At 34.9% G+C, this 12,921-nt stretch overlaps 1 protein-coding gene across 18 annotated transcripts in view; it reads right to left on the bottom strand.

Annotated features, from left to right (window-relative positions):
* The window catches only part of CAMK2D (calcium/calmodulin dependent protein kinase II delta), a 156,329-nt gene that overhangs the window by 38,503 nt on the left and 104,905 nt on the right, over nucleotides 1–12,921 (bottom strand). For 6 of the 18 annotated variants that reach the window (XM_060779043.2, XM_060779047.2, XM_060779042.2 and 3 more), the window contains exons 11-13: nucleotides 11,696–11,779; nucleotides 10,655–10,697; nucleotides 2,648–2,682 (exon numbers count right to left, since the gene is read on the bottom strand). In XM_060779043.2, the coding sequence (XP_060635026.1) occupies nucleotides 2,648–2,682; nucleotides 10,655–10,697; nucleotides 11,696–11,779 (162 nt within the window). Of the gene's footprint in view, nucleotides 1–1,272; nucleotides 1,306–2,647; nucleotides 2,686–10,654; nucleotides 10,698–11,695; nucleotides 11,780–12,921 lie in introns of all 18 variants that reach the window. The other 12 variants (XM_060779041.2, XM_060779033.2, XM_060779045.2 and 9 more) reach the window with 3 other exon arrangements.

The following is a 12,921-nucleotide window of genomic DNA, read 5'->3' on the forward strand; positions in this document are numbered from 1 at the left end:
GCATTGTATACAGAAAGCTCCAGGTTCAATCCCTACCATTTCCAGCTGGGAAAAAAACCCCTCTCGCTTGAAACTTGAAAAACCATGACCAATCAAGATTAACAATCCTGGGCTAGACAGGCGAGTGATCTCACTCATGAAAAGGCAACTTGCTGTGCTCCTATTTCAAACTTAATACAACATGTATTTGTATATATAAAGTCCAGCTGCATACCACAAATAGAAGTACCTTATGAAGTCCTCAAAATCCCTGACATACATTTGGGAAGCTCTTACAGTGGGATGAATGTATTTCTTTTGGTAAGAGGAAACCATTTCCAAATGTTTTGCTGAATAAGAATATTTTTTTCGGCTTTCAACATGTACACATGCAGGCAGAGAAAACATCTATGCAATACTATTTATGTCATAATCATTAACTATTTTACATGAAATATTTGCAGCAATGTAACCCTTTTTTGTAAGCATACAGAGCACAGTTAATCCTTCACAGGTTTTAATTTAGATGGGTTGCATTTTATATATTGATGTTACATAAGATTACACTTTAGAGGAAGGAATTCAATTATGTTCGTTTATGCATAGCCAAGTACATTTCAAAATTTGTCAGTCACCAACATTTTCACTTATTTTCAAAGGAATGTCTGTGCCCAGAGGTATGTGCTCCCTTTCTGACCCACCTCACTTCACTTTCTTGCATGAGGATCTCTATCTGGTGACAGTTGGAGAGCACAACACTGAGCTGGATAGTTTTATTGATCAAGCAAAGAATCTATCATGTCTTAAGGAGAAAATTAAGGAGGATATGACATGGTGGCCATCTAAAATTGAACACTGGAACACCAAAAGCAGTAGATGATGATGAGTCAACGGGTCTAGGAATGCTACAATTTTTCAGATTCCTATATGCATCTCAAAATATTTGAAATGATAACCCTGTATCATTAGTACTCTTGTCTATTTTAATACAAGATCATACCAAATATATGGAAGAGTTTCAAATAACAACGCTATTGTACTAGGATTGCTTCACTGTCTAATGCTACATATACTGAGCACTGACATTTGTACAATCTATGATTTTATTCTTTAAAAAACTACAAATAATTAATTCAGGCTGCCATGTAACATTGAACTGGTACAGAAGTCACAAGCCTTCTTTTAAAAGCCTTGCCACTTCATGCATTATGTTAACATATTTTAATGCAACGATTTCATCTCTAAGTGTGAACGTTTCATAGGAGGAAAAATCTGGCAGATAAAGAGCCTCACCATCATCTGAACACTCGAACTGGACTTCCTTTTCTGATTTGACCAGTCAGAGAGAAAGGAAAAGAAGAAAATGTGACTGGTTGGGTTTGAAGTATCAATGCATGGAGAACAGTATATTTTGTATGGTTTTTTTTTTAACATGGGGGAAAATACTGTGGATCTCCTGCATACTGTGTATATGGTCAGATAGACACTTCCTACCCACCACTCCATATAACTATGAATACAGAAGAGAGCCCTGAATCCAAGGTATAACATACTTTCATAAATGTAGTGCTAGCATATTGCCAGCAACAACCATAATCAATACAATTGTTTTGATTACAACAGACCAATTTCATCAACCTTTATAACAGACCTGCAAGAGAAAATGGTATTGAGCAAAACAAATTACCTGAACTGGTACACATTTAAGATTTCTTTACAATTATAGTTGAAATTACCTCCAGTGACCAGAACAAGTAGCCATGATATTCTATTGGAAAGCAGTAGGTTAACTTTGGACAATGTCCTTTTCACAGAAAACCCAACAAATGCAAGTCCCTTGGGGTTTAGTGAAGGAAGGGCTATAACACTTCTGCCCCTCAGTTCATCAATACTATATTGAAATTGGTTCAGCTTGGCGGGTCCACAGGATAATCATCTTTCTTCTGCATATTATTGATAGAGATTGGCTGGACTTAGGTTACTAGAGTGCTTTAAGATGATATGTAAAAGCATGCACATACAATAATTCCAAAAGGAAATACAAAGTGAAACATATACTTAAAAATCAAATTTATGCAAAGGGCGAGGATCACAAGGAAAACAGTTGAAGTCAAACATATTCCAGGAAATCTTGCAACGCAGAAGGAACATATGTGTTACATTCTTCTGATACATAGAACGCTTTACTTAAATTTGACAATTATTCTGTGAAAAAGAAGTAACATTTTTTTCTTCATTTGTACCCTGCAGCATCAAAATTGCATAGCATCTCTTCTTCTACAGTGTTTTGGGACTAAGAAGCAGTAAATAATTTTTTTAAAGCCATATAAATACATTTCATTTCTTTCCCTAAATTCTGTATTTTATCTGACCTTGTTAGTCGAGTTCTTAAATTCGTTGACTTCTGCCAACAGCTAAAGGGCTGCCAAACCCTATCGTAATATTCTGACAAGTGACATGTCAAGGTCAGAGGGAGTCTGCCATTCCAAAACGGCTGCTCCATGATCAGTCACAACTGAGTAACAAGTTTATTAAAACACTGATTTTAAAAAGAACAAACCTAACAAAGAAGAGTAGTAGTTATTTCAGTGTCAAAGTAATTAGAGTATGAAAAGACACATGGCTATGAAATGTGAATGACTCATATTGTTAGGTATTTCTTGCCTACCTTCACTCCATCAGGTTTCTTCAGTAAACTCTTCGCTGCTAAAGATTAAACAGAAAGAAGCAATGTCAACTGACAAAATTAAGTAAGAATAAAACATGAAATAACTAATTTTTCTCAAATTTATTATTATTGGAAAGATCAGTTTCAGATTTCAAACCTTAGGTGTTAAGAAACAATCACATTATTTTCTTGTTGCACTTCATTTTGTTCTGCTATCCATGGAATTTTTTCTTTATGTCTGTATTAGGCACATGCTCATAACAGTTGTAATATTTTATTATTATTTGGGATTAAATATCTGCATGGAAAGTGACTGACTACAAAACTTATTTCAAATTCTTTGAATCTTTTTGCACATGCACACAAGCTCTTAAGAACATGAAGATAATGGAACAAACATGTACTGTTCTGGAAAATGCATTGATGACATCGCAATTATTTCTGGCATCTATGCCAAAGGAAAAAAGTGATCAGTGTGATCAAGTGCTTAAAACATATCCAGTTAATTGACTACCAGTAAACGACACAGGGGAGGTACTTTTTAAAGCAGTGGTTCCCAACCTGTTTTTGACCAGAAACCACTTGACTAGAGACCATTCTGACCAGGGATCACAACATTAGCACCAAAAGGATTACAAAATGGTTTTTGGTCAACTTTAGATACGGTTTCGTTATTTGGGGTGCTAACTCAGAAAACTGCATTGGATAGACCACATCAACTCTAGTTTCTGATACAGGACATATGTCATCAAGTAGTCACCATCTGCTTGTCCACAGAAAATCATATCGAATAATCCAGAACTGATGTGCTAGTAGTAATCTTTTGTGGGCAGTCAGCCTCTCCCCTCCCACATCCCCGTTGCCTTGCCACTATAAGAGGGTTTTACGGGACCAGTCGCTCTTGTTGCTGCATGATTTTGAAGCAATGGGGTAGCAATGGTGAGGCTGCCAGCCATATTTTTGTCCTAGCAGACCAGTGGTGGTCTACGGACCACAGGTTGGGAACCAACTGTTTTAAAGCATAGGTCAGGATGAGAGACGGGTGGGTAATCCTACACATGTTTGGTATCTAATTCCCATCAGGCAAAGCCATATATATTCCTATTTTGTACTCAAAAAGAGCCTGATGGCCTATGCTATACTAAATGACTGAAGGCAGAAACAGCCATTGATTTGTTCTTTTTTATCATATTTATATTGAAACTCATAATGCCATCCAATGTTTGGTGGCTTCCTCACAATTCAGCAAACATTTTCCAAAGTAAGATAGGCACATGCAAGTTCCATTAAAATGTACCTAACTCCTATTCAGATCAGCACAACATTAGATGAACTGTACTCAGCAATTTGGCAGTGAAAGATAATGATGAGGTGAAATTAAAGAACGATGAATATTTAATTGTGCATTTTAGTATTAATGATTTCAGAGAGACCTCAGTTGCTAGCCTAGGAATGTTCTTTAAAAGTAATGATTGCTTCTATGATTCATTTCTGTTGGAGTGTGCCCACACAATATATCTCATTAGAAACTCAGTAGACAAGATTAAGGTAAATTGTCTTAATGCTCTATATCAATTGGTATATTTCTGCATTAATACGTTTTGCAATAATTTACAGTATCTGCGGGGAACATGTTCACGGCTGGACTGTGGTTTAAAACCATAGATATGACTGGATATCGTTAAATTATCTAGCGTAGGATCTTCTTTAGGAATGTACTAGGTTTTCAACACAATTTTCTGGAAATATCCAGAAAATGCTGTTGTGATGGCCTTATTGTACTATATTTTAAAATGTGCCTAGCTAAAAATAAGACTCTTACTTGAAAATATGATGCAGGTTAACAAAAATAAGTAAATTCTCAAGGTCTAAATGTATTTAGGACTATACACATGACATTTCATTTCTAGATTACGGATTGCAAAATTATATCATATTAACAAAGAGATAATCATCTTAACTTAATATTGAATGTTGTATAATTTATTATGATCAACAGAGCAGACAACACTTCTTAACATTATTAAGAATTGTCCATGCAGTAATTCTGCTTCACTGTGAAAAGAAAACTGAGTAAGTGAAGGCCTGTTGAAAGACTTACCATCCAAGGATACTGCCTATTCTGACAATGGGAACACTACAGGTGCAGGTCAGTGTGTGCTATAGGGAGCCTAGTCATATACTTCAAGCATGAACAACTTGAAAACTCATTTTCCAAAGTTTGTAATACTGGTTTTGAGGAGGATGAAGTGTGCAGATCTATATATACATACATATATACATCTACACATACATACATTGTTTACATCACTTATCACCTCGTATGAGTAATTAAGTGACAAAGAAGTATGCAAGTATATTTCATGGAAAGAATTACACAGTTATTATTCATAGTTATATTACAGTTAAGTTCTACAGTACAGAACGTAAGTTATATTATTGTAATATAACTTACTTTCTCCAAGTAAATCCTCCTGAGAAAAAACTGGCAACCCAATATTCAAGCATTTAAGTCTAAATGGCAGCCTCAAACAATCATAATACCCTTAGAAGTCCTAGAAACAGCTCTACTTGTAGTACTGTGTTGCAGTAACAATTAGTACAACTGGATCACATACATTTTCAAACAATGAATGGATACAAGCACAAATGAAAACAATGACTAATAACTAAATTTGGTGGGGCTGTAGCATTCTGGCCTGGAAGAAATGAGTATATGCTAGATCAGCTTTTGATCATTCTTTGGGTTAAATTCCACTGAATATCAATAGCAATAACAACTAATTTGGAATTACCAGACATAGAACTGAACTTGAACTCAAAGGCAAATGTCCATTCTGGCTGTATGCACCAAATTTTGGCATAAAAGTGATGTTGTTGCAATGCTAAAATATCCTGTCTTCTCAAGTGAAACATTTACTGACACACTGCCTGCTATAACACGGGAAACCCAGCTTAGTTACAGTATGGTTACAAGACTAGTTGAATCATGGTGAAGTGCTGAAGAATATTTTCCCCTCTAGGTTGGAATTAGAAGAAGGTTTGCTAACAAAAAGGGTTTGACATAATAATCTGGATAAGAACAATGGATAAGGAGCTCAGGGGATTGTGAACAGCTTGTGCTTGGAGTCCTTACAAGGATCACTGTAACATCCAAGTGATATGTTCTGGTTGACTGTTGAGTAGCTTGCCCAAATAATAAGCCTTCATTTGGGGAAAATGTTCATCAGCTGAGGAGATTGTGAACAACATGTGATCAATTTCCTTACAAGGACCACTTTAACACCCAAGTGACATGTTCTGGTTATCTACTGAACAGCTTGCCCAAATAATAATACTTCATTAGGGCAAATATCCGAATCTATTCCATAATACAATGAAATAAGAGTATTCTACCACACACTAATGCTACATCTTCCTGTAAATAAGCAAAACTATCCTGTGTCCTTCAAGATTCATGTTGTCTTCAAATATATAGGGTTCACAACGAGCTTTTTTCCACATGGAAATAACAGTGATAATATTGGGGGGGGGGGGGGGGACGGGACGGGACTGAAATTATGTTGGTTACTTCTATGCCACAGAAAAGGAGGTAACTCAAAACAAATGTGCTGTCCCATATGAATAAGGGTTTTCTAGCTCTAGTTTTCTGGATATTGTGGGATATCCTTCATTCTTCACCCACAAACACTTCTGTGTGGCATTCTCACTTGGTCAGAAGCTGCGTCATGATTTGTGTGTGTGTGTGTGTGTCTGTGTGTGTGTGTGTGGAAAAGGGTTTGTATCTGTTTTTCTAACAACTAGTTTCAACATTATATGTTACATATTCCTACTTATGGTGGGAATGAAAAGTATGAATTACATTTGTGTCAATTTTTCAAAATGAAAAGGCCACAAATTTAAATAAGGCCTGTCAAAAACATGAATAATCAAACCCAAAGAAATTGAATTAAGCCTGGAACTTGATGGCATGGGAGCCTTAGAGCTGCTGGGGGAAAAAGAAAGAAGAAGCAAGAAGCTTATGTCCTCTGCCTGCCAATGTTCAGTAGTACCAAATTTGTGACATGATGACATTCCACTATGAGTCCCCATTCCCTACAATAAGCACAACAGCCAATGTAATGGAGCAGTGGAAGGGAAACACACAGTGTATTAATGTCAAAAAGCCCCTATGGCACCCAGTTCCATCCTGGGACAACATACAAAAGAACAGGTGATTTGGGACAGGCAACGTACTGACAAAGGAAACTGAAGATGTAAAAAAAAAATCCTTTTAGTTCCTGAGGGGCTTACCTCACAAGAAACATACATTCCACATTACAGGAAGAACAAAAAGGGAAAAAATAAAACACTTTTATAAATATATCATTATGGACAAGTTAGTAATAAAGCAAGTGATTCAATCAAATAAAAAAATGAATAAATCAAAATTAGATGGCCTCACAACAAATGGACATATTCAACTACCCAAAGGTGGCATGCCAAGAAAATATTTAAAAATTTAGACAAGTAGATTATTCTGATTTATAAGGTATCAACCATATTTATCCTTTATTTTACAAAAGGAAATGTAAAAGGAAGAACAAACATACAATGAATACAATAATTGCATTTTTCAAAAATGTTTTCAAAAAATATTTTAGTCTCATGTCAGGAGTCCCAAGAAAGTTGAGAGGCAATAAATACATATTATTAACCCTACTAGGTTGTTATAGCACTATTGGGAAGGGGTTAGAAGGGATGGGGGCACAGAGAGAATATGAAGAATTTTCTGGCAATTACTTTTGTTAAGAAAGTACTCCATTTCAGATTTCTACTAATGCTAAATGGACAAGGGAAGGCAATTTCATGAACATTTCATTAGGATTTATATTCTCTTTGACATCTTTTTATGAAATTATGAAAAAATATGAAGTTTAACCAAGTGAACTCTTCAAGAAATATGGTTCTTCATTTAATGTGTTTCATGTGCTCTTGGGGACATAAAGGCATAAGGATGTAGCTTACATCTGGCTGTCACCATGGTTGGTATATGATCTTCAAATGATAGAGGTCATTAGATCAAAAATGAACTAATCTGCTTTCCCTACAATCTGCTAACACCACCGCAATAACTAAGGGGAAAATAAGACATGCAGACTGCTATAAAATGTTGATTAATTCATTTCTCCAAAATGAGAATTTCTGTGAAACAGACTGGCTAGATATTGTTTGAAATGTAAGGGCTTTAATAGAATTTCTTGGCAGTATATTCATTGTACTTCTAGCAGAGAAGCTCATCTCATAGACCTAGATCTCAGCACTCAACAACATTAACCCTGCTTGGTTTTTATGACTACTTAGGTGCTTAATTGTGAGATTATAGAACATCTATATATTTAACTTTCACCTAATGGTGTCATCCTGTGATAACATTAGTATATCACAGGATGACACCATTAGGTGAAAGTTAAATATAGTAACAACGAATTGGATTGTGACTTTAATTATGAGATGTTCTGGTCTGTATTGGTGGCCCAATACTATGTATGTATATGTATGTATTTTATATTTTAATTTTATATTTTAAATTGGAATATTGTAGTTTTAAATATGCTGTAAACCGCAATGAGTCGCCGTATAGGCTGAGATATTAGCGGTATACAAGTGTACCAAATAAATAAATAAATACAAAAATGATTTGTAGGCTCTATCACTCAGGAATACATTAGCTTTCACTGCACATAGATATGCTTCTTTTGAATGTTTTTCACACCAAGGAATAGCCTACAAGTATAAAATGTGTCAACTCTGCCCTTATTACAATAGTGCTCCCAAGAGTCATTCTCAACGTCAAGATCACAGGATGTTTCTATCTACTTCAGGATGGTCCACCCGGACTGATAGTATATTTCCAAGATTTCTGATAGAGGTTTTTCATAGTGATTTTTAGAGATCCCTGGGTCTGACCACACAGGAAGAAATAGTAACCATTTGTTTTAGAGAACAAAGTACCACTCGGAAAACCCAGCAGGAGTAGTAAGATTAATGCAAAAATAATTAGACCTGTTCTCTGACCTCTGGTAAACCCAGTAACATACTATGATTATAATACATATTATAATCAAACCTTCAGAATTATAATATAGCAGTTCTACATATACAGTATAATCCCGTACCCATGGGATTGATTCACGTGTCACCAAAATATATATTCTCTCTAAGGATTTTCTAAGTCCTCTATGCAATTCTATGGTATGCTTCCTCCAGAAGCTGTAGAATCTAGAAATGCTCTAGAAGTGTTCTCACAAAGTAGTTTTAGGCATTTCAGCACAATTCTTTGATGTGCTTTTGCTGGAAGTTGTTTATTTCAATAGGGCTCACTGTGATCTGAAATTTCAAATTTCCAGAAGAATTCCAGGAATATTACTCCAGCGAATATAAATTGTATACCATTGATACTCCAACATAGTTTTAGAGTACAATCCAGTTTAAAACAGAAAACCTGGGATCAGATCCTGGGATATAAGGCCTGCCTGGAAAGACCCTGAACAAATGAAGGGATTGACAGACTCTGGATTTTAAGAAGTAAGCTCCACCATGGATTCTCACTCAATTTCCTACATTGTATCTCCATTATATATCTTTGAAAAAGGAAATGGTAATCTTATTTCATTTTTAACGTACACAAAAAAGAGAGAACCTTGGGAATGGGAAGCGTTTCTGGACTTCACCAGAAATATTTCCCAGCACTACTAGTATTTGTTTGTTTATTTATTTACTACATTTGTATACAGCCTTTTCCCCAAAATAAGAGTCGAATCTGGCACCTTTAAAATATATTTAAATCATATGTTTGCACATATACAATCTGCAACAAAGTTTAAGTCATGATAAATTACCACATACAGATTATGCATTTCCGTTACTGGTATATACTGATATCTGAACTACTGATATATATGCCTTTCTGAAACCTCAATTTCAGATAGCCAAGCTATGATTCCAGCAAACCATAACAATAAAGGATTTAGTCAACAAGTGTCTCTTGTGATGCATGAATGAAACACCCAATAGTTATCAGGTACACATACTATTTGAAAAATGTAACATGTGCATAATTTTCACAAATTGTGGCAAGATGCTTTGCAGTTATTGCCCTCATAGAAATTACTTCTCCAATAGCTACGGCTCGACATATTCTCTGGTTTTAAGGTTTTCAGTTCTTCATATGTGAAGCATCTTTGAGGATTATAACATCATATTTTCTCTTACTAAAATCCTATAATGGATTATAAGATTGTTTAAAAGAGTATGAAATGTGTTTTGTTCACCAAAATTATTGCAACTTCATGTTTCCAAAATTTCTGGGTCTTTAGGCCCAGATGCCAGGTCAGGCAGCAGCACAGACTTGAATCTAGAGCCGCTTTGAGGTCCTTCAACCGGCAATTGAGAATTCACTGACAACAGGCAGTTATTATAATATGCTAAGTGTGGTCCAACTATAGTAACTAACAAAAAGGAAGGTTGATCTAAGGAGAATGTTGTCCCTTTACACTATTTTAAAAAAAAATGAAACAGAAACTATTAAAGTAAGGTAGATCACTGTCAATAACAGAATAAAACATAAGACGAACTGCTACTTGACCAGCCCTCCTTTCCAAATAAAATACCTATACATTTTCCCATTTGGTATATTTCTTTCCTAATCCTTATAGAAAACAATTGATTATGGTGTGTGTATATATAAATAATAACATAGTCTGCCATAATGTTCAGTGTAGACCAAATATAAATTGAAAAGAAATAAGAAATGAGTAAAGATGAGGGGAATTAACAAGATGCTCATTTGATCTCTAATTACAATGTGGTAGTTCATGTACAGCAAACAGATAAATATTTTACATATAAAATGAGCAAAACATGGCATCTGGACACATTCTATGATAAGCTTTTTTTTTTACACAGAAGGAAAACCTTTGATCACAATGGGGACACACTGCCAACAATACAGTAAAATGAACATACCTGAGAAGTTTCTTGTAGCCAGCATAGTTGTCAAAATAGCACCCTGAAAATACATTAAAAATTATGAGCCAATATCATCTGCAGTATTCCTGATGATAAAAACAATCATCTTTTTCAAATGCAGAAATTTGGTGTGGAGAGGCTAAGTAAATAAGAAAGGTTAAGAAGATAAATCAGGGGTTCGGAACATGCGACCCTCCAAAAACTATTGGGTGACTTCTATAATTCCTCAGTATTGGCTATGTTGGCTCCAGTCCTGTAACATTTTGAAGGTTGGGTGTTCAATCATGGCAACCTTTAATAAAGGGTCCATAAAATGCATTCTGGACAAAGATCTTAAGGAATTCAGAAGCCACTCAAGTGTTCCCCCACCTCTATGTATGTATGTATGTATGTACGTATGTATGTGTCTGTATATATAATACATTATTTAATTACCCATTTATTTATTTATCTCAAAAGGGTACATTTCCTCTTAGTCTAAGAAGGAAAATGTCAAGTTATTAATAAATAATGTAAATCTTACTTTTCCCCTACATCTGCTACATTTCCCTCTTGAAAGCAAGATACTGAAAGTATTTTAATTGAAGTTTTAATGTTTATGTTTTAATTGGTTTGGACTTAAATGCATTTGTTTATTTATCAACATGTATATGTATATGCAGCATCAAATTGTTACCCACCCTGAGTGCCACATCCTGAGCATGTTAAATAAAGAAATAAATATTTGTATACCATATTCAATTATGGTATACTAAAAATGGCCCAAGAAATGGCACTCTGTAACAACTGGACAGAAAAAACACACAAGAAAAAAAATGAAAGACAATTTAATGCAAAAATATGTTACATTGTGTAAAAAAATCCCAATTTGTCTAGTTTATGTTTGTGGAAAGACTCAGGCATTTGAGTAAAAATGGTGCAACAGTAAGAGCAAGTGACTGCCTCCTAAAACCCAGAGATTTTTTTAAAACCAATGTGAATAATATGTTTTCAAACATTTTTGAAACCAGTGAGCCTTGGAAAAGCTTGCTTTCTTACCTTAAGTTTCCTTCTTGCATTGAACTTCTTCAAGCAATCAACAGTCTCCTGTCTGTGCATCATAGAAGCAACAGTAGAACGTTGCTAAAGGAAAAAGAAAAGGGCAGATGTTTCAATGTATTTTTCAATATTACTCATTTCCAAATAAACCTGTATTCAAATTTCAGTAATCCCTCTGGAGTCACAAAACTGAATGACATTCCCCACCACATGAATTCGTTTTGAGCAATTTTACAAGAACCAACACCATCAACATATCATTTCCTAGGGCGTGAAGCTATTTTTCTTTCAAGGTGATCAGAGATTCATGTGAGAGCCTATCTTGTATACTATACCCTTTGCACAGAGTTTAAAGGGATTGTGTCACCATTTAATATAAATCTATAGAGTTTTACAGTAACTGTAACACTGTACAGCTCCATGGTATCTAAACTGTAAATTCACATCCAATATGCTAATTGATGAACTGTTTGCAATCTAAAATACAGCAAACAATGAGACATATACATTCTGCCAATAATATTTGCTTTTCCTTGCCATAATAAAAATGCTTATCAAGATAATGTTTCTGGAAGCTGATTTTAATGTATTTGTATCATAATTATTCTCCATGGATATTAGGGTAGCATGTCCTATTGCCTTTTATTATAACAATCATGTCATGTAAATTAAGCTAAGATCAAGTGACTCATCCCAGGTCACTGACTAGCTTCAAGGCTGAATAGGGATTTGTGCTTAGATCTTCTCAGTGGTATTCCAACACTCCAGTCATCATTCTGTATGGTTTTCACATGGTAAGCAGATACAATATATATACAACTTCTGGAAGTTTGTTGATACATTATCAAGTTGCTAACTAAAGTAAGCCCACAAAAGAAAATACTGAAGAGGATGACTACATTCCAGTTCAGGATGTATGATCCAAATATCTAGATCATAACTGAAAAATAATACCGACTAAATATGGGGACAGTTTTGAAAAACAATCATAGGTTTATTGGTCCTTGACACTAAAGGGTGTCTCAATATACCAGGACACCCTATTGAAAAATGGTCAATTGCTATATGATTTTTCACAATGTGGTTGTTTTTTTTTTGTTTTTTTTTGGAGGGAGGGGGTATAAACAATAATTTCTTCAAAAACATTTTGATTGTTGCAAAAAAATACCCCAAGTACAAGTTCACTGTAAAAGGTTCTAAGAGTGAGAAATAATTGACAATTAATT

This window comes from Anolis sagrei, chromosome 5 (assembly GCF_037176765.1).
Source record: "Anolis sagrei isolate rAnoSag1 chromosome 5, rAnoSag1.mat, whole genome shotgun sequence".
NCBI lineage: Eukaryota > Metazoa > Chordata > Lepidosauria > Squamata > Dactyloidae > Anolis > Anolis sagrei.